This window comes from Harpia harpyja, chromosome 8 (assembly GCF_026419915.1).
Source record: "Harpia harpyja isolate bHarHar1 chromosome 8, bHarHar1 primary haplotype, whole genome shotgun sequence".
Lineage (NCBI taxonomy): Eukaryota > Metazoa > Chordata > Aves > Accipitriformes > Accipitridae > Harpia > Harpia harpyja.
The window spans coordinates 28,900,566-28,923,664 of NC_068947.1; the positions used below are offsets into that span (position 1 = coordinate 28,900,566).

General features: G+C 39.1%; 1 protein-coding gene across 2 annotated transcripts; it reads left to right on the forward strand.

Annotated features, from left to right (window-relative positions):
* The first annotated feature begins 2,000 nt into the window (after nucleotides 1-2,000).
* C8H21orf91 (chromosome 8 C21orf91 homolog) lies at nucleotides 2,001-22,393 on the forward strand. 2 transcript variants are annotated; one of them, XM_052794643.1, is made up of 5 exons: nucleotides 2,001-2,329; nucleotides 2,756-2,885; nucleotides 16,288-16,821; nucleotides 20,214-20,276; nucleotides 21,347-22,393. In XM_052794643.1, the coding sequence occupies exons 2-5, from the start codon at nucleotides 2,762-2,764 to the stop codon at nucleotides 21,505-21,507; spliced, it is 882 nt and encodes a 293-aa protein (XP_052650603.1). In that variant the 5' UTR covers nucleotides 2,001-2,329; nucleotides 2,756-2,761; the 3' UTR covers nucleotides 21,508-22,393. The 2 variants fall into 2 exon arrangements, with proteins under 2 accessions (XP_052650603.1, XP_052650604.1); XM_052794644.1 differs by lacking the exon at nucleotides 2,001-2,329 and adding an exon at nucleotides 2,338-2,396.
* The last annotated feature ends 706 nt before the right edge of the window (nucleotides 22,394-23,099 follow it).

Genomic DNA, 23,099 nt, shown 5'->3' on the forward strand with positions numbered 1-23,099 from the left:
GTGGGAACACAACCAAGCAGCTGGGGGAAGGTGAAGCAGTGGGAATTATTAAAACATGATCACTGCCAAAGCCTCCCTATAACAAAAATGCAAACTCAGTAGGGAAAAAGAAGCATAAAAAGACAGAACGGATTTGTTTGCTACTAAAATAATTTTCCAATGTAAGTAAACCGTTAGCTTGAATAACGTGCACTGATGAACCAAGGGACCTAGGAGGAAATACGTATGTGTATGTATAGATATAAACCACATCATGGGCAGTAGTTAAAATTGCAGACAATCTTCTTCATCTTGGTATTTGCTAGGTTTTTTCATAACTTTGTACCTGAAGCATTAGTTCTCTTTCACTATTTTTATTGCTATGACCTCTATATTTTAGAGCAATTTTTTACAAGAAAAGCAGCTCAGTTATGGAGAGCCATACTGTCTCCCACATGTCATTTATTAACAAGATTCATGACTTTGTTGCCACTGGAGTTCACAGCTGCTGCTGCTCTGTGGCAATGGGCTGTTGAGACTCAATAGCCTTTGGATCTACATCAGATTCTGGAGAGGAAAATATGCCAATATTTATAGATTTTATAATCCTCTACCATCACCCGGCCAGTCTCTCCTTTCTGTTTCTAAATCTTCTACCCCAGGCTGACGTCCTTTTTTGTGTCTTAATATTGCTTTTGCAGTGAAGTCAGGCTGCTGCTTCCTTAGCAATCTTCAGGCATATCAAAAAAGCAGTGGACGAGGGGACAGGGAAATGCAACACTTCTCCCAAGTCCAGTCTCAGCCCATGGGAGAAACTATTTGAGGAAGATTTCAGGAAGCTCTGGGATGAAATATGCTCCGTCATCCTCCAACAGAAGCAAAGCTGAAGTCAACTCGCTACTTAAGAGCTGTGAAGGATGGGACTCTAGCACAGCGTGGGATTTCTTTTTTCTTTCTTTTTGATAAAATTGAAGAAAATGCCCCAAGAAAATAGTGAAAGAAACAATAAAAACTGTAGAGACGTGTTTTGACGGAGGGGATTCTGGAAGATTACTTAGCTCTTTCATAAACAATCCTACTTTGACATGTAGGAACCTGTTGTACGTAATTTCCGTCAGTTGTGGAAATTCTCAAGCCGATACGATCTATCAGTTGTGGCTTCACGTATGAAGTGCAAGCACAGACCTGGCTTGCTTTTGCTTTCCATTCAGGTCATACTTACAGCCTGTTCTTGGTATTTTCCATCACGTCAAATATGTATACTTGGGACTTAAAGACTGTTTCTCTCTTATGCACATTCCCCTTTCTCCTCCATCTCCTGCCTTCCATGCACACCAACTTTTAACCCCGTTCAACAGTTAACTTTTTTCTTTCCTTCCTCCATAAGTACATGAAGCAAAACCCAACAACAATCCCTGAGGAGCAATTATTTCCTGGGAAGCTCAGGCTAGAGTAATCCCATCCTGAGCCATGAAAGGACATAGCTAAAATTCAGCACAGATTTGCCAGTTCTGTGCACACACGCGTGGCAGCAGATCTTGACTTTATTCCCTCCCTGCCGTTCGGCAAACCCACCCTGGCCTCAATTCCTACACTTTTTTTTTTTTTTTTTGCATTTCTAACAAAACCTAATCAACACAAATCCCGAGGGCACTCCGTATCATGTATCACCAGCTAATTAAATGCAAATGTACGCTGGGATAACTGCAGAACTAGGTCCCAAACGAGGTATCAGCACCGCCACACGGATCATGCCTGCCCGCCCGCCCGCCCGCTCCCCCGCTCGCCCGCCCGCTCCCCCGCTCGCCCGCCCGCTCCCCCGCTCGCCCGCCCGCTCCCCCGCTCGCCCGCCCGCTCCCCCGCTCGCCCGCTCGCCCGCTCGCCCGCTCGCCCGCTCGCCCGCTCGCCCGCTCGCCCGCTCCCCCGGGACGGGGCGGGGCGGGGGGCGGGGCTGCCGCCGCGCCGGGCGGACTTCCCCTCATCCCCCCGCCCCGCCCCCGTTCCCCCGCGCGGGGGAGGCACCGCAGCCGCGCTCTGGGAGAGCCCAATACTGCCGGGGAGCAGGGGAGCTCCCGGTGGCTGTGGCCGCGCGGAGGGGCGGGGAGGCGGCAGCCGCTCGCTCCTTCCGCCTCACCGCCCTTCATGGCCCTGCTCTGAGGCGACGTCAGCCGCTGAGGTGCGGCGGAGCGCGGCTCTAGGGCCCACCCCCTCCACCCCCCCGCAGGAGCCGTGGTCTCGGCCGGAAGCGGCGGGCGGTGCCCGGCGCCGAGCTCCGGCGGTGGAGGCGCTGGCGGCCGAACAATAGTGGAGCGCGGCGCTGGGGCGGGCGGCGGCGGGGAACGGCGCGGCGGTGAGCGGGGCCGGGGCGGTTCTAGCGGTGGCGGAGCGTCCGTGCCGCTGGTGCGCGGAGGCGGGCGGTGGGTGGGTGATGAGGAGCCTGAGGATGGAGCTTGGCGGGGAGCGGGACGGGACGGGGTAGCCTCCGGACGAAAGGAGGGGTGCGCGGGCGGGAAGGCGGCCGGAGGGCTCGGTCGCTGTGCGACCTAACCGCTGACCGCGCCGCCCCCCTCCCCCCTCCGCGCTCTGAGGAAGAAACTTTCCCGGGACGCTCCCTCCCTCGTTCCGCTCTCGGTCCGGCGTGTCGGGCCGGTCCGGGACCGGGGCCCGGCGGGCGGCGTGTGGTGCCGCCGGCCGCCTCCCCAGGCGCGGGGCGGCCGGTGCTTCGCCGGGGTGGCGGTTGAAATAACGGTCCCGTCCCTTGTCGTCACCCCCCAAGGGCACTATGAACGAAGAGCAGTTTGTGAGCATCGACTTGGACGATGACAACGTCTGCAGTGTCTGCAAGCTGGGGACTGAGAAGGAAACGCTCTCGTTCTGCCACGTTTGTTTTGAGCTGAACATCGAAGGTAACGTTTTAAAGCGAGTCATCTTCGTCAAATTTTGGTCACAGACTGCTTAGCTTGGAGCCGAGTGTGAATTGAGCTTACCTGAAAGCTTTCATAAAGGCTTAGGTTTGAAAACATGTATGCTTAGAAAGTTTTCTTGCTGGCCAAACTAGTTTGTTACGTTCCCAAGTGGCTCATTTCCAGCGAAGGTGGGTGCCCTAGCTGCTCTAGTGCCTGCTCCCCTAGGTGTAAAGATGTACCCACCTTTCGAGAGCTTCTGAAATGTCCTGGTGTTAATTTCACCTTCTGGTATTAGACCTCTGGTGTTAACTCAGATCGGCAGGAGTTTGTCTCCTGCCTTTATTCAGGATTTTTGTTCAATAGTTAGAGGGGTCTATGTATAAAACTTACTTAAATTGCAAATTTTAAAGCACAACAGGGGTTTTTTAGAAGCAGATCAATGTTTCACTTTCACTAGAAGTAATCAGAGAGTTATTTATTTTTGCCTTCATAGGGTGACAATACATGTAATATGATAAAACCAAGTTCATTGTCAAAGCTTCTTAAAGTTTGCAAATTATAAAGTGGGAATTTTGTCCATCTTTTAAAAGACTAATCTTGTAAGCATAGTCTCTGGCCTCCAAAATGGTATTTTCAGAATTTCAAACCTTGTTTTGCTAAAGAATTTACCTATCTTGTTGCTGCTTTTCATGCATGAATCAAGTGTTGGGCATGAATGAGCAGTAAATGAGTTATTTCCCTTTTTTAAGTCAAATAAGTATTTTTTGAAAGTGTAAATATTGTTGCTTGATTCCAGTTATATAAAGTAGTATTTACCAATTGTATTACATGTGACTACCTAGAGTAATCTGTATTGGTGTGGAGCAATTGAATATGAAGATCTTAACGCTGTTACGTGAATAGTCCCATTTCTTGATGACAGACAGTAAGCTTTGCTGTGTCTCTGACATATATGGGAGTACACTAAAGGTCTTAAGATGAAGTCTTTCTGAGGGGAAAGTGCTATGAGGTATGAGCACTGTACCCAGTGACCTGGTTGCTTATTCTGAACCCTAGAAGCATAAAACTGACTGGAATGTAGGGGGCTGTAAGGGTATGTATTTCATACACTGTTTCTATTGTGCATCTGACTTTTAAGGAATGTATAGGTAATAAAATTTTGTTCTTACCTTACAGAAATCTGAAAAATGCATTAGCAAATTGGAATCACTTTTAAATACTTAGTTCTGGTTTGATTTTTTTAAAAAAAGATGCCTTTAAAGGCTTTGTTGCTACTAGAGGCAATATATTTTAATCTGAATGATGCTTTCATAGTTCAGTAATAATTTGCAAGCTTTATGCTTTTGTTTACAAGAGACGTGCTTGTGTATTTGTACTTTTTTGGTAAAACACAGGGCAACTATCTAACCCAAGACAGCCTGTCAATCTGCTTGAGTTTTCTTACTGCTTTAAAATGATAGGCTTATGGTTCTCAGTATGAAGTAAAGATGTTTCTTCTCTAGGCTTTAAAATGAGAAAAAAAACATATTGCCATAATGAGAATTAAGTACTTCCATTACATTCAGAATCTAGTTTTGTTTTGGAAGTGTTGAAACAAATAAAACAGGATGCATTAAAAAACTGCTGGATTGCTCCATTATTTAACATAAGCTGTGGATTTGTCAAAGTTACTTGTTATGGGTATTACTTTACAAAATGATCATATGTTTTAGCTGGAATATCCCGCCGCCGCCCCCCCCCCCCTCCCCCCCGCCCCAGAACTCTAAGTAGACTTTAATAGTAAAGACTTAGTCTGTGCAGCAGACTACTTTGCATAATCTTCTAAATTTGTGATTAATTTTAAGACTACTTGAATAGAATACTGATGAAAGCTCATCTGAAATGACATTCACTGTTATATTCTTAATCTTTTATTTTGCATAGTAAAAGAAAAGTATTAATATCTTTGATCATTATAGCATCAAAATATCTTAACTTCTGATATTCTGTCTTCTGTGTACCACTTTGAAAAGATATACCGTTACTGCTCTTATAGGGAGAGGACATTTAAGGGCGGTGGAGATTGTGTAAGTGACTTTTTATAAAGAATCTTTATAAGACTTCTTAGCTGAACCACTGCGTGAGCCAGCCCCTTACCATATCCATGGTCACATTCTTCCTACCTACTTTTGACATATCTACTGCATTCCTGTATTTCCTGTGATAAAGACTATGATTTATATACATCTAAAGTAATCTTTTGGCAACCCTGGGTAAGGAATGAAATGGATAATTCACTAACTCAGAATTTTATACTGGATGTTTTCATACTAGCCTCCTGCTTATAGAATTGTAGAATCATTTAGGTTGGAAAAGACCTTCAAGATCATCGAGTCCAACCATCAACCATGCCCACTAAACCATGTCCTGAAGTACCCCATCCACTCGATTTTTTAATACCTCCAGGGATGGTGACTCAACCACTTCCCTGGGCAGCCCATTCCAATGTTTGACAACACTCTCAGTAAAAAAATTTTTCCTAATATCTAACCTAAATCTTACATTATTATTAAAATATATATATTATATTGTATATATATTATTATTAAAATTATATTTTAATGCAGTTCAGATACATTATAACATAGCTACTTGTTGAACAGGGTCAACTGTAAGTTGTATAACTCTGTAGATGTGCTATCCTACACTTACAAATAAGTGTCTTTCTCACTAATAGTTTGCCTTTTTATTTAACATCATATTTAAAAATCCAAGCAATTAAAACACATACATATATTTTTAAGTAATTCAGGAAGTGAAACAGGCTATTCTAAAAAGATATTAATGCAACAGCTAGGTCAGTGCTTTAAGGCTTGCTCATTTTTAGTGTTGATGTGCATGCATAACTTCTCCCTAAGTGAAGCAGGAAATCACTGCTGTTGAAGAACAGACAGGCTATTAGTCACAGCTTAGCATCTTGCAGCATGCTTAAGTACTCCCACTGTTTGCAGCACCCTGTTAACTTCCATGTATGAAATGCTGGAAGCAGGTTTCCCAATTTCCTTTTTTAAAAGGGTGTTATATTCTAGTGCTTTAACAAAACTCTTGAGAACAGTTCTGTTTCCCTTTGTGCCAGTATCTGATTGCTTAAAGCTGTCTAAGGTAAATCCACACACTTGAAACTGATCTAGCCCAAGGCTTAGCCATCTGAACTGCCTCTGAAACAGACTTTCTCAAAGGTATATAAACAAAACACTATAGAAATATAATTTACTTAGCTGCACTTAATTACATTATAGTTTAGTATTGGTGAATCATTGTGTCTTCTGACATCTGTGAGTTCAACAGCAGTACATGTTTGCTTGCGTGTAGACAGTAACGTTGATCGTCTTGGTTAAGTAAGATGAGTAATTCGAAATGAACAAGTCGTAGACAATCCCCAACAGTAATGACTCAACAGATTTCTTCCTGGATCAGTGTTGTGATGTATTTCAGCCTTTACCTTCCTGATGTTGAGTGTATTTTTGTAACCTTTATTATGTTTGGACAATAGCTCGATAATGATACATAATTGATAAAAACAAAAAAAAATCAAATTATTCTTATAGTCCTTTATAGAGACCACTATACAGAAGGCTTAATCTGTGGTCTGCCTTAAATAATTCTGAATGAGGAAGTTAGTTACTGTGTCATAAAACCTTTATGTTTTTTATCAGAAATCATGACTCCATCGTAATTTTTTTAATACTAGATTTTAGACTTTTAATAAAATAAAATGATAGCTTAGCCTAAAATGTGATTGTGCTTCTTACTAAGTTTAGTTAATTCACAGAAACTGCTGGTTTGAGTGCAGCTTGGAGTTTAGCTGTGGTGTCTGTCACAGAATTTATTCAGAAGTGATATATATGGATTATAGGGTCTGTTTCTCTGAAGTTGACTTAAGGAGTATTGGCAAAGTAAGGAGGAAAGGGAATGTGGGCATACAGAAACAGAAAGTCAAGATGCAGGTTTAAACTTCCTCCTGTTATGTGTCATCAACTTTTCTTGAGGAACAGGGAAAGAGTAACTTAGCATAGTTCAGTAGTGCTAATCTTCAGTCTAAACGGGTTAGGGGAGCGTGTCTTGAAAGGGCAGTATTTTTGTCCCTGTTGCACTTGCTCTTGCAGCTCACTCAGTTTGAGGATTCATGCTCAGGGAAGCTCAGTGGACTGAGCTACACATACATACTTTATTGCAAAACTGGCTTTTGTGTCTGAAGGATCATTATCAGGTGATTTAGCACATCAGAATGCTAACATGAGCCTTTAAAATATGCAAAATACTTAAAATGGTCATTTATTATTTCATATGTGAGAAATGAAGCTGATTCTGTACAGTGGTTTTAAAGTTCTAGATGGGGTTTAGAATATCCTGGTGGTGTGGGTCTGCTGGAGTTTGATGTTTGCTTTTGTTTGCCTTGTGCAGACAAAGTGAACATCAGAGATTGTGTACTGTTTTGTTTTCCTGTGAAGGCGGCACAGTAATCTCTGGATTGAAATAGGAAATGTTTTAAATTCATGTGTAACTGAATTGCATAAGCCAGGAAATCATGTGTTTTCTGTCAGTTTGAGACAAATTTCTTCTTTTTAATTTCATTATAATATGGGAAAATGATTAACTGAACTCTGGTAGCAAATATGTAATACTAACAACAGATCTGCAGGTTTAACTGGTGGTTGGGGGGGAAAATATATGAACACATAAAAATATACGTGTGTCTATGTATAAAACCTGTCTGTATGTGTATGTATCAACAAAACAAAACCCTCTGCCTGAATATGGCGTCCCTACAAGCTGCTTTGAAATTCCAGTTGTAGGATTTCCACATAAGAATGCGGTGCTATACAGAGATACCTGACTATGCTCTAATTCTCCTGTTAGGAGGATGTAACTATCTAGCCCATGTTTCACAGAGCACGTAGAGGCGACTAGAGTGCTAAGCAGTTGTGCTGCCTGTGGTGGTGTTTAGAGTTCAGATATCTTCACGTGGGAATGCATTGTGCAATACAGATGTGTTCTTCGGTAATGAACGCTTTGTGATCCTCTGGACAATGCCTATGGAAATCCCAGCTTCAGGAACTTAATACCTGAATGTATTTGTTCAAACATCAGACTTGTCTCTGAAGGTTTCAAAGTTGAAATTCTGTAATAATTACGGTTTAGTTTTACATTACTTGTCACAGATAATGTATCTGTCTGAACCTGGTTTCATGCGGGTATGTCTTAATGCAGAATTATTTAAAAATCTGTGAGTTTCTTGAAATTAAAGGGTTTGTAACAGACAAAACCATAATAGAAGGGGAAAACCTGATTGAGCTGACTTTTATTTACTCTTTTGCTTATCTGATGCTGCTAGCTACGATAACATCTTGGAGAATGCTAGCTGACAAGCAAACCGGCTTGCTTCCATTTCTTTTTAAAGTTGAACAACAGCTGAATAGCAAATGATGGTCTGTATCCCAGGTCTTGTAATAAAAAGAAGAGATAGTGTAAATACTGGGCGTCTATTCCCCTGATTTATGTTTATTAATTACACTTCCATGATCCTTTAAAGTGCTGATAGGCTCATAGCATTTGAGGCAATTTCAACGTCAGGTTGGTGCATCCTAGTCTCCAGGCTGAGACAAAGATGATATAAAAAAATCTGTCTTATTGCATAGCTTTTTTCCTATTAAGGTCTATAAAATCTTGTGTAATATCATCATTCTGTGTTCTTTATGTTCATCTTAAAAATAAAAAAAAAGTGGTTTAGTTGTTAAAAGCTATAAACACTCAAATTTCACTTTTTTCTTCTTAGACCCTACAGAAGAATATCTCACTGAAATAAAATGGGTTGTACAGTATAGCTGAAAGGGTTGGAAACTGCTGTTTTAATTTCATTCTGTTCCAAAATAATTACACATCCTTCTTTTTTTCAATGTTAATGAAATAATAACCAATAAAATGTATTATTCTGGCAACAAAAGCTAAAAAGTTTCATCACTGCCCTTTAGGCTAGACAGATGAGAACTTGTTTCAGGGTAACATTTGCAGTCCAGGGGTATGACTCATATCTGCAAACTTGAATGGACTTGTGGAACATGCTGCAGTTTCCAGTAAACCTCTTAACTACGAATTCAAGTCCAAACATAGTTGGTGGTGCTATTCTTAATCTTCTAAGTGCCATATAAGTACCGCTGAGTAATAGTAGAGCTGTGTGGCTAGTTCTAAAAGTACATTCTTGCATTTTCTATGTGTAAATTTGGGAGGTTTGTACAGGCAAACAAGCAAATTGAGCAGTTAATGTTACTTACCTGGCATCATCCAGAATACAGAAATACTGTCTCATGGCTTCCATTCTCTTCAAGGTCAGTTTAATTGATTTTTTTCTTCCAAAGTGTGAGACATCTTTAACATAGTAGCTCCTGCAGTAAAGTTTTCATCAGAATGTATTGGCTTGTCTAATACAGTAGTAAAGTCTCCTCTTAGTGAAGTAGTTTATAAGGGAACATGAATTTTGAAAATGTGTTTAAAGGGTCAGTTGGATGTCTGTTCTGTTTTATATAGTATGTCTTTGCTATGTACTAAAATACAAATGAGCTAATAGAAATGCAGTGGGAGATGATTTGTGTGCACACTTGATGTATGGAATGCACTGGCTTTATCATATGAAAGTGAGGAGAGAACTTTAATTTATGAACAAGATGATATCTAGTCTTTACCAGGTGTCTGGTTTTGGAAGTTAATGAATGGCACTGGCATTTTCCTTCTAGCCAATCTCATAAATCATAAGATTTAACTCTCAAATGAAACTGCATGCATACACTTAAAAATAGTAGTTGGCTTTAAGTCTTGTCAGGCAGATGTATATGTCTCTAAACATCCCATTTTTCAGTGTTGGCAGAATTGTACAACTGAAGCGTATCAGTTTTCCCCAGCTCTTGTCATTTGAACGTGTGGATGACTTGCTGTCTTAGGTTATCATGGGCTGGTTTTATTTAATGTATTTTGAACAGGTCTTGGGACCTGCTTTTCTATTATAAGAACCCCCCTCTTTCAGCACTCTTAATAAGCAGACTAAGATGCAGCAGTGGCTTAAAATAGACATGAACATTTAATGTCTTGTGAAGCATTTCCCTGTCTGCTGCAGGTCTTAGCGCTGTACACTAGGTAAACCAAACTTGAGCTCATCTGATCTTTGTGTTCCTAGTGGACACTAGCAGATGTTCAGGAGCTGTTTTGTGAGCTGGCTAAATATGCCTGTTCACAGAGCGATACTGTGTGCATGCGAGGTGGACAGCAGAGGGGAGCAGCAGCCGGGACGTTTCAGAATGTGTAGTGAAGGCCGAGGCTCCTAAAGTAGGCAGCCACAGACTGGTGCCCTTCACAAGGGTTCATGCTTGCTTAGGATTAAAGGAAAAAGCATAGGTGCCTATCACAAATCTTTCTAGAGGTAACTATTTAAGATGAGGTGAGTTCCGCCCGAGAAGCGTTTCTTCACTGGCTATGAAGGGAGCCTCCACAACTAGCTAAAAATACAGGTGTACCTTTTCTAAGTGTTCTGACTTAAACAGTTAATTTCACCCATGTTGCCAGTACTATACAAATTTGTGTTATGAAGTGCATTCACTCTCCTTTGACTGTCCTTAATAACCACATGTACTTTACACGTTTATGGAAGCTATATATGTGGTGGATGCCAGTGTTACACTGAGAAGGCAGCTTTTCTTTTTCTTTCTCTATGGTCAGGTATAAATCTTACCCATAAGTATTTATAAATTCTTTAAAGGGACTTTAATATGGCTTTAACTAATGTAGTACAAACTTATAATTGACTATTCATGTGTCTAGAAGTATTCTTGTTAATTTTAGTTCACTTCATCTTAAATTCTGGGGTTTTTTTCCTCTTCAGCTGTTCAAGCTAAGGTTATTCACCATTGCAAAAACAATTAGTTTCCAGCATTGCATTACAAATTGCTAAGAAGGGAATGCACGCTTTCTTTAACATTATTTCCAGCTGATGGAGCTGAAAGACCAAATAAGAAGGTTTTTAAAAAAAGAATAACAAGTGGAAAAAAAAAAAAACAAAACCAAACCACTGTGGAAGATAAACAAGCAGGCTAATGATCACTGATTTTCTTTTTTTTTAATGAAAATATTTGTTTGTGACGGGATGTGAAGTAGTCTGGGAATTCAAGAGCATTCCTTTTGAATTTAACTTCTTTATTATTATTATAATCCCCAAATAAGACAGCTATTCTAGCCAGCTTTATATATAAATGTGAGCAAACATTTCAATGTAGTTCTGTATCTTTATCATGAAGAAGAGTATACATAGTTCAATGAACCAGTTGCAAGGGCACAAGTAAAGTCTTTATGGACTTCTTCCCTTAAAAAAAAAAAAAACCAAACAGATTTTAATATGATGGAAACTGATTTACTTTCACATACAAGTGCTTTAAAATGGAGTGGAATTTATTGAGATGTGATTACACACCTGGTTATATGGTAAATAGTCTCCCTGCTCTCTGCTACTTTGCGCTTACGAATAACTAGAAGTTACAAAAATGTATACTACTTTATAAATTGTGTAATTGCTAGTCATTTATTTACAAAATTATTTTGCACGACTGGATTAGGACTCAGTATGTTGAGAACTCTACCAGTATAGAGGAAGAGTTTCTGCCTTGCATAGCTTTAAAATTGAAATGCTCCACTTCCCCCCTGCCCCCTCTCCCCAAAATACTAGGCTCTTCAGTAAGCAGCCCTGTTCTCACAAGTGCTCAACATAGAAAGATACTGCTGGGTAATTTGATACCATTCCTATTTCATCTAGGACATATGGGTTACCAGAATCAGAAGCAAATAATGGATGGTAAACACTTACTGAGATTCTTTTATGATTTGTCTTGAGGTTTGGCATTATCCTGTGAATCTTGTTCACTTGAGGAATCATCTCTGGCATGAGCTTGTTTCCTAATAGCGTCTGCTGTCTTAAGTTAGATATGGTCTTCTAGATGTTACTGAATTTAGGTGGATTTTTTTTTTTTTCCTGCAGATAAAGCGTTCCTGCTCTTGATGGTTGTGGGCTTTTTGCTGCTTTTTGCAGTTCTTTTTCCTTCTCTGAAAAAATAAGTATGAAGGGTAGGACATACTTGGACATAGTCTGCAATCCTCTTCTTGGAAAGTAAGATAAAGGACAAATGTACACATACCTAAAAATGTGTGTGGGGGGGGAAATGTTGATGGTTGTATGATTGCTGACTTGAAGAACTAGCCTAAAAATAAAAAGGTTGAGATGGGTATTAGCAAACAGGGATGTTGAGACAAAACTGAAACCCTGTGAAAATCCCCATAATTCACAATAGCTGTTCATCAAAATTACGATATTACTTCTTTTAATGTACAGAAGTCCTACCTTGCTTTATTCATCTCCTTGTGTATGGTGTTGAATAAAGTAATGTGTCTTCTAAGACTGAATCATCTTTGTATATCATTTGTTTGATCCATGCCAGTTTACCAGCTGGTAGATTTTTCTGCAGTTGTGATGAAGGAAAAAATATGAAGTAAGCTGAATGGAGTATTAAGTCTTACCAAAAAGAAATAGGCATCTTTTCTGCCTTGTAAAGGTGATGGTATTGCCCGCAACAGAAGGATTTGTGTCAAAGAAACGTACTCTTACTTGCTGTAATACTTGTACGTCATTACTAGTTTGTGCTGGCACAGCAGCTGCTGTGAATGCTCAGCTCTTGGGATGCAATTCCAGAAGGTTAGTGGCTGATGTTATGTTCTCTGTATAGCAAAGAACTGTCACCTCAGTACAAAAGAAAGATTGAGGGTTGGTTTGGGTTTTGGAGGATTTTTTTGCATGTGTTTGTTACAGTAGGAATCCAAACCAGTTATGTGAAAGCTGAAGCAAATCTGCTAGCAATTCTGTACAAAACCATTTTGGTTTTGTACATTTTCTGTTCCTTACTGTATTGAAGAGTATTTAGATTGACCCTTTTTGGTTTTTTTCAGTGGAGTAAGAGATGGGGAACGATGTAAAGTGGGGGGAGGGGGGCGGTGGAATGGGGAGTGTGGTCCTGTATACTGGAAGTGTTTTTTAATACTTGCTCTATGTTCAGAAATAGTGACATTATGGCTAATATGTGGCATATAAATAGCAAAACTTAGACTTTTACAGAAGAAAAAATATTACTTCAACAGTTGCTAATTTCAAGAATACCCAATATCACTGAGTTCTGATAAAACAGCATTCTTTGAGCAGCGTGCCTCTGGAGTAGGGAAGTTAACAATGTTCAGAACTCTTTTAAAAGATAAATTTGTCAGAAGGAAAGACTTGAGTAATCTTGAGCTTATGGCTTAGACATAAGTCAGATGGGACTTCATAAAGTCATGCTGCACTTGGTGGTTTTTTGTGTAACTAAAATTGTTGTTTATTTTGTGTGGTCTCACTTGTCCTATTGGACAGGTAACATTTATTCTTATTGAAATAATGAAGCAGAAAGCCTCAAAGGAATTTTTTTAAGTGATACTGTAGTATTCTATCATTTGTTGTACAGGTGTTTCTTTTGTGATTGCCCCAAAAGTGATAGTGTATATATGTGAGGAAGTGTAGTCTGACCGGGTTCTTCGCATGTGCCAGGCAGAGGACTTAACTGCAAGAGGTCATGCCTCTAGAACCAGCTCTGGGAATATTTCATTACACTTGCAAGATTCATTTTTTTCTGTTTTTAATAGAAACACTGCAGTAGTTCTTTCCCTAGTTTTGGGGAAGGAGGAGATGCAGGGGGGAATAAAGAAGTAAAAACTTGGTAGGTATATTTGATTTTTGAGTTGGGAAAAGGGTGGTATCCTGAGGGCAAAACAGACGGTAGTACCTATTAGCAGCTGTGAACTAGAAACAATCTGTGCAAAACTACATTTGTCCCAGACTTACTAACTGTACTTTCTGCAGTTCTCTTCCCTCTTCTTCGCCAAATCTTCAATTATTTGCTTTAGACAGGATTACTCTGTCCTGTGATCAGAAGACATTGGCTTCATTCATTCGTCTTATGGTCAAATTGTTAGGTGGGTTCCTGAGTGTTTATCATATAGAAAAATTGTGTAAAACTTATTTTTCAGCCAATCTGAGGACTTTTTCTGTAAGTAAAAGAAAGCGCTGTAAGCATCAGCAGTGTAGCATGTTGAAGAATCACTTGGGTAAAGCAAATAACATTGAACAAATAATTCTGGTTTTGTAGGGTTTGCAGTGTTGTGAATATATGCCTTATACCTTCAATTGACAATGTTTGCTCTTCCCTGTGGCTTAAAGATTTAAGGGTTTCCATCATGCTCCTAGAGTTAAGCAGACTTGCTATATTTAAATTGTGCTGATAAGTCATGAAACAAATTACTTCTTTCCTTGTTTTCACTAGAAATGTTTATTTGGGGTTTTTTTAAGTCCCTGTAAAGATAGAGAGGGAAAATAGCCTTGCAGGTAGGCAGTAGGTCCTGTAGAGCTTAAGAATAGTCAGTGAATGTCTATTTGCTGAAAGAGGTTGAAAGATACTTTGAGGTGCAGAGTGAGAATCTTGACTCTGTACCCATGAAGACAACATCTGTCTTAGTACTTTGCTGAAGAACTTCTTAAAAGGTACCTCTGGTTGGGATGTGGTTTTTGTTTATTCTAATACTTAGTTCATGGGCAGAAGGAGTGTCTTTTCATGACCTTACCTTTCTCCCCTGCTGCTAAGAACAAAATAAATTCCACTACTGTCCTCATTCATTTTCCACGCTTTGTCATTTTGCCCCATAAATTTTGTGTATACACTTACAAACTCAACCAGAACAGTAATGCTCTTGAGTTTCAACGCTGCCCAAAGAGTGGAAAATCAAAAGTTCATAATGGCTACTCTCAGTGTTTGAACTCCCTAACTTTAAACACCAGTTACCAGCGAATGAGATAATCAAAATGAAGTGCTTGGATTTGTTTTCACTAGTTTCATGTTAAGAATTTTACTTTTTTAGCTTATTTTTGAGAGTAGTTTGGGAATTTACAGAATTTAATCATTTAACACCTTATCATTTGTTAATCATTTGGGGTGGAGGGCTTAAAGTTTACCGCAAGAATTTAAGAGGGTAAGTCAGATATAACTGAGGATTGTTGTAACATGCAGCTTTCTGCTAATTGCTCATTAAAGTCTCTATTATAAAATTTTACCTGTTGCATTTCTTGGTTTTTCTTTTATTTTAATTGCTTTTATATACTTACTTCTGTGCTAAAAGGTAAAATGGCTGCAGCTTGGTTCATGTTGCCTAGTTTCAAAGATCAAATTACATTATCATGTGTTTATTTAAATATTCTGTCTTTAGTAAGCATTGAGCACTTTCAAACAGTGGTTCACAGGTATATTGTTGTTTGTGATGAGGAACTTGTTTGATGAAATTGTTTTTCATTATATTGGGAACCTCCCAAGTAGTATACTGGGTGTTCAGATAAATGACGAACTGTCCAATATTGTGGGCTTGGATACTGAATCTACTGCACAGATGAATCTGAAGAAAAATAAATATCCACTGAAGCTGCAGAAAGTTATTTTGTACTGGAGTACTATTAACTTTCTGAAATAGTCATTTCTCATACCGTCTGTTCACTCACCAACTGTAGATCTTCACAGATTGTGTTCCTTTTTAACATGTCGATCACTATCAATTACTTTGAGGTTTGAGTAACTTACCTGCTGTAGCTATTTGAATAGTCTTTGAAGGAGGACAAGCAAAGAGGAGAATAAACATCCATCTTACATGAAATTAATTTCAGGACAGTTTAGTGTTGGCAAGTGTTGACGGTATTAGACCTAACTTACCTAGCTAGGCTGAACGCTTGTACCAATGCAAAGTAATAAACTAAGACTGAAATCTGAATTATGTTTGACCACTTGTATGACACAAGCCCACACACTGCAGTATTTGTTGAGCAGATGGCTCCTAACATTATCCCTGGAAGATGGGAGCATGAATGACTGCTCTCAAAATGCTCTTCAGTGTTGTTCTATAGAACTTTCCGATACATAGCTGGGATTGTTTTACAGCTTACACACTTGTGCATAGGTGTGATGCAATATGTACAGAGTTAGCAGTTTGATTCATCTGCATTATCATCCAAGAGGCACATGCAGGTAATCTATAATTCCTGCACTAGAGATTACTATGTGCAAAATACTTCGTATGCTAAGGACTCAAGACTGAGTGGAACTTCAAAAATTGTGGAGTATCACATATCCTTGTTTACTACAGTGATTAGACTGTTAATAGGAAAGGATCAGTTAAGTTTTTGTTTTCTTGGTTGCTTGTGAGTAAAGATTTTGAAAAATCAGTTGAGTATACATTAAGTGAACTTTTTTCTATTGTGTCTTTACAGGAGTACCAAAGTCAGATCTTCTACATACAAGATCTTTAAGAGGGCACAGAGACTGCTTTGAAAAATTTCACTTAATAGCAAATCAGGACTGTCCACGATCAAAACTCTCTAAAAGTCCATATGCAGAAGTAAAAAATATCTTGAGCAAAAAAATTAACTGGATCATACAGTATGCACAAAACAAGGATTTAGACTCTGATCCTGAAAGCTCAAAAACATCCCAGCACCAGCTTTTTAACTTCAGACATCAGACTGATAGAAAATTACTCCCACAGTTTGACTCCCCAGTACCTAGATACTCTGCAAAATGGATAGGTGGGAATTCTGGAGGCATCTCAGGCTGCTCACAGACTCTTTTGGAACAAAGAGAATCCACTGATTTCAGACTTGGTGTGTTACAAGAAACAGGTGCTACCTTCTGCTGCAGCAGTGTTTTGTGGTCTAATCACAACCAAGTCCAGAAAGCTGAAAAAGCTGAAGGTGATTCACTTCCCAGTGTTCATAGAAGGCATCCTCAATACAGCAGGGAAGAATGTAAGTATATATCTATTTACATGCAACCTAGCAAGCAAGGGCATTCTTTGAAATGTCTCTTGGCCACATAATGTCCCCACAGGGCATTAATTCACATCCTGAAATCCAGCTTTTAACAGTTTGGAGTTACTGTAAAATCTGTGAAGAAAAACGCTACATGGCTAAGCAAATAGTGTGGAGGGTTTGGTGGTTGAGGGGGGGTTGGTTGGTTGTTTTTTTAATTTTCCTGTTAGTTATACCTCGGTGTGATACAGGACATGCCTAACTTACACAAAAAAGTTACTGTTACAGTTGATTGCAGTCACTTCAATATGTCAGTCCTGGCAGTTGCACAGTCATGCCTGTGGAGATTACTAAGCTCCTGAAAATAACTGTCTTACTGAACTTGTGCGGTGCCTTGAGTTACATTTTACAGAGAGCTGCCCTAAGCAATAGGGGAAATTAGAGGTAAGGTAGCAGAGCAAACTTGTGAAATAACATGAAGTTAAACATTCTTAATAGTAGCAGGCTTTCCTTGTGCATTTCACTAATTTTTTTTTTTCTATTTATTGAGCATAAGAAAATGGGAAGGCCCTTATGCCACCATGTCCTCTTAAAGGCTGTAGCAGTAGATCTGAGCAATCTTTTGATGACAGTGGTGATACTGAAAGCAGTGGAAAATAAGTTTTCCAGTTATTTAAGAAGGTCACCAGAAGAAGTTTTTAGAAAAATCTAGGATATTGGAATCTGGAATCAGCCTATATGAAATGTGTTTGGACTAAGTTCCTAGAGATCTCTGCAGTTACCATCCTGCTTTTAGAACAGTGCCTGGTCCTCAGTGGAATACATCCACTCTTACTTTTGTAGATGAGGGAAGTAATTGGGGAGGGTGTCTGAGTTTCAGAAGACCTGAGAAAGAAGACAAAGGCTGGTGAATATTCAGTGGAAAACTAGGTGATGAAAAACAAGGTGATAATGGAATTCAGAATGTCAGAAGACAGAGTGAGAAAGAGGTACTGTAAAAAGTTGGAATCAGTTTCTTTAGGCTCCCGTTTTTTTAACAAACTAACAAACCTGTCCTTGCACAGTTTGGTCATTTCTCATTCTTTATAAAAAGATATTATTTAACTGCTGTATGATGCTTTATATTGCATTTGTAGTGAATTAGTAGTCTTAAAGCCATAAATCGAAACAGATATGCTGTGCTGTTTGACCGCTTGTCCTCTGGAGTCATAAATTGGGATTACATAAACCAGGACAGCACTTAACAGAGGAATTGTGAAAGCTTGACCTGGTTTATGGGGTTATCTAACTGAAGTTAGTGACTTGGAATTTATTTCTCTGATCTCTGATTTTGGGACAAGGGAACATAAAGCTGTTTTGAGCACCGTAACAGATTTTTTTCTTCTGTTATGACTGCATAATGCACTTTTGAGGCAATTTTGCTTTGTATTACAAGTATTTGTTTAATCTTTTTGCAGTATTTAGCTTTAAAAGACATTCATTTGGAGACTCTATGATTATATAAAGTTTGTATTTTGGAGAAAAATATAGTCAGATTTCCTCTGCCAGAATTAGGTACCTTCTTATTGCAATAACTCCACTGTAATGACATAGCAGTCTACAAAAAAAAAAAAATTATTGTTAATGTAATTGTAAATAGCTTGGCCAATATTTATTTGTAATTTACCTCGGCTACAGCTAGAATAATGTTTTATCATTTAAATTTGGTGTTCTGCTCCTTCTCCCTTTTCCTTCTGTATCAGAATTATGTGACATGAAACAGTCCTATCGTGATGCACACACACGAAATGTGTGAACCTGCCTATCCGCTACAGTTGATGAAATATTGATGACAATAATGAAGAAATGGGAAGTAACTTCCTACTACTGGGTATAAAAGGGGGAAAAAAAATCTTGACATTTTTATGAAGCTGTCAATTACTGTATTAAATCCAATCAGGGTTTTCATGGAGTTTAAAGGGTGGTAAGATGCAAGAAAGGAATCTTCAATTGTATTGATAGCTGAAGGTAGGAAGGAGCACCACTGTACCTGGCTGTTAGAGGAGAAAGGTGAATCTGTGTCACTCTTAAATGGCCTTACGTCTTGAGTAACAAGTAGGTTATCTTTAGCTGCTGCCAACTTCTTTGGTCTGGCACTACTGACAGAAAGTTAATATCCCACAACTGCAAGATGTGAGAAAGATTGAAAGAGAAGGCTTAGGATAATCAAATAGTCCTGTGAGTAGGTAAAGACCATCTTTTCAAAACTTACGCTTTAAATTTACAACATAGAAACCTCTTGCACTGAGAAATCTCTGAAAAAAAGCTGCATGTTTGCAGCACAGGTTTTCTTCAAGTATGCAGTGAGAGCTTTGCTAAGCTGCAGCATCGTTTAGATAAAATATTTAAAAATTGCAAGGTCTTAAAGCTTGTTTCAGTGCCTTGTATCCTCCTGTGGTGATCAGGATTGTCAGTTTTCACCGTGCTGCCAAGAGCATCTCAGCAGCAGGTATGGCAGGGTTGAGGAATTTCTAGGAAGCAGGCCAGTGCTTCCCCACTTGTTGCTGTTGATCAACAGCAGCGTAGAGTACTTTCACAATTCCGTCCTCTGAGGTTTAATATATATATTTTTTTTTAATGAGGATGATAAGTGTACACATAATGTGAGATACAGAAGGCCTTTTGAATGATGCAGAGGATCTTTTAGTTCTCACTAGGAGCAATGCAGAGGATCTTTTAGTTCTCACTAGGAGCAATGCAGAGGATCTTTTAGTTCTCACTAAGAACATAGCACGAGAAAGTGAGAAGTAAACCTATTTTTATATGCTGGTCTTTATATCAAACTAAGATTTTTCTTCATCATTTGCCACTGAGGTACTCAGTGGAAACTATGTACATTATTCTTATATGCATAAAGCACAAAACTTGATAGCCAAAACAGGTAGCTGTGTGCTGAAAATTCTGTCCGGAAGCTGTTTCCTGTAGGCTTGCAAATGCAGCAGGACTTACCTCAGAATTGTCCACTTGCCCACAATTAAAGAGATGTACTTGCAGGGGTTACACTGTGGAAACCATGTTTTGCAGTCAGAGGAAGGTAAAGTATTCAAAGGTGTCAAGCAATTTACAAGCAATTCTGATTCTGGACACTACTGTTTTGGGGACTTGAGTTTCCAGCTTTTTGACATTGAAGAAAGGGCTTTCCTGTGGGGTAAATTTTTGTCTATGACAACATAAAACAGAGAATTTTCAAACTTCCCATAAATGATTGATGAATAATGTTGCCACTGACTTACTGCCACACATATGTTGATTATTAGGATACAAATGATGACAAATTGAGAAAATAGGAGTCTGTTTAGGGATACTTATGTGGCTTTGGTAGTAGTTAATAACACATTTTATTGTTACAGTGACTATGATGACTTCTGGAGAGTTAAAGCAACTTAATGAAAAACTGCTCAAGCAAATCCAGGGTGAGAATTTTTCAATACTCTGTTTTGGGTTTGTGTTGCTTTGTAATAAAGAAAATCTTGTTTAAAAAAAGAAAATGTAATGGCTTTCCTGTCAGTTAAGTTTTGAACTGAACCTATCATGTTTCCATATAAAACAGAAACTTCAAGTTGCTTTTATTATGTAGCCTCTCTGGGTGTTGCAGACTGGCACTTTGAAGAATACAATATTTTATTTTAAGGGGTTTTTTTGACTGTAATCATAGAATTATTTACATTGGAAAAGACCTCTAAGATCATTGAGTCCAACCATAAACCTAACACTGCCAAGTCCACTACTAAACCATGTTCCCAAGCACCACATCTACACACCTTTTAAATACCTCTGGGGATGGTGACTCAACCACTTCCCCGGGCAGCCCTCTTCCAGTGCTTGATGGCTGTTTCAGTGAAGAAATTTTTCCTACTATCCAATCTAAACCTCCCCTGGTGCAACCTGAGGCCATTTCCTCATGTCCTATCATTTGTTACCTGGGAGAAGAGACTGACACCCACCTCACTACAACCCCCTTTCAGGTAGATGTAGAGAGCGATAAGGTCTCCCCTCAGCCTCCTTTTCCCCAGGCTGAACAACCCCAGTTGCCTCAGCCGCTCCTTGTAAGACTTGTGCTCTAGACCCTTCACCAGCTGTGTTGCTCTTCTTTGGACACACTCCAGCACCTCAATGTCTTTCTTTTAGAGAGGGAGCAAAACTGAACACAGTATTCAAAGTGCGGCCTCACCAGTACAGCATACAGGGGGATGATCACTTCCCTAGTCCTGCTGGCCACACTATTTCTGTTAAAATTGAAATCAACTTCATTTTGAGTTACAAAGTGATCCACCTTGGCTCAGGTCACCTAAAACTATAAACTGGTGACCTGTTCAGTTCACAATGCATACTCCAAGCTGCTTTGGAACCAGAAAAAGTGTGGTGTTCTTGTGCATAAGTCCACTTAAATGTCTGTGTCTCTTTCATAATACCGTTCAGCACTGCTTCTTAACTCTATGAAAGTACAGGGACCAAGTGCATTAACCTAATAATGTTCTTGCAGATGTGTTTGAAGAGCTGACGCAGCAAGTTCAAGAAAAGGACTCTTTGGCCTCAGAGCTCAACGTCCGTCATATTGCAATTGAGCAGCTGCTGAAGAATTGCTCCAAACTGCCATGTCTACAGATGGGACGAGCAGGGATGAAATCAAATGTGCCCATATAAAGGGGATGGAACTTCTACCCCCTATAGAGCTAACTTTCCCTAACAAACAGCTTTGTTAACCATTAAGTACGGCTGCACAGATATTTAGAAGCTTTTGAGGAAACTTGGGCAGCTTTCTCTTTGCATTCATAATCCATGAGAAGTCTTATTCCTCTTCGGTTTTAACAAAAAAGGCAAATGTTTTAGGTATTAAAATCTACTGTAATAAGGTTTATTCATAGTTAGGGATTTTTTTTTTTTTGCCCATAACTACGCATGAGCCTTGACCTGAATTCTGTGTTTTGTTGATAATAAAATTGTTTCTAACAAAGAATGACCTGAAGCCTGTAAACCTGCCTCCTTCATACAGAGGAAAAATAAAAATTTGAGTTTTGATCAGGTCTGATCATATTACATTCTAGAGAGCTTTAAGGGGAGAACAGTATTAATGAAACTCATGGGGTTTTATTTATTATGAGCAGTATTTTATTATTGAAATTTTATACTAAATAAATATCACTATTTTAGGTACTTTTCCAGATCTCTTTATAAAATGTCTGAATTACTCTGTGTAATGTTTATGCCTTGTGTATGATTGTTTAACCTTAACCTTTTTCAGGTCTGTATCTTTCATGATACAATTTAAAAAAAAAAGAACCCAACTTGTTTCCCAAAGAGATGAATTTTGCGTGTTAAAAAAATGTGGTGGTGCATCACTTATTTTTATTAGCTTTATAACTGAAGAATTTGGTTCGTGAGAGATGTTTAAAAAAAAAACACAGCACTTCCTTTAAATTTTAAAAAAAAATCCATACTTTGGTTTTAACGCATAGAAGTTGTTTTATATGTGAAATTGTCAATGCTGAAAAATTACTTTGAAGAAACTAAATAAATTTGTAATACTATATTACCTTGTTATGATTTTTTTATAAAGTTGGATCAGACTATGATAAAGTATTTTGATTTTGAAATGCAAATAGTGATATGTTATAAAACAGAACAGCCTTTGCTTTTTTAAAACTTTTATCAGTCTACCATACCAAGAAAACTCAATTAATCTTTGCCAAAGTTTGTCGAGCTCCATTTGCGTGACTGAAAGTTGCTGAGTTGCACTGAGAAAGTCAGCGGTGGGAGGAGAAATTCTCCCCCCCCCCCCCCGCCCAAAGTTAGCCTTGTGCTTTCTGATTTTATCACTTCAAGTGAAAACAGGGAGTAATTTATATAGCTGAGTTGAAGGAATGACTAGCATGAAGAACGATTTAGATTTGATTTTAAAATCAAACTGAGAAGTAAGTTGAAGTTCAGACTAGGTTTATTGATTGCCCTCCCTATAGTGATATCTGGACTACGTAGGACAGGTTGATTAATTTTACTGGTTTTCCATAATGCATTTCTGGAAGGGCCCTGAAAGGAGCTTGAAACAGCTTGAGAGTATGTATGAGTGGGGACTTGAACTTTGCTGTTTGCTTTTGTGGGAGTTAAAAGCATAGCATCTACACTTTTAAGTCATTCCTACTACCTTTAAAAGTATTTTATTTCTGTTATATTAGATTAGGTTTTTGATCCAGGCATGGTTGAGGGGGGGTTCTTTTGTTTTTAAGAGGTATTATAAT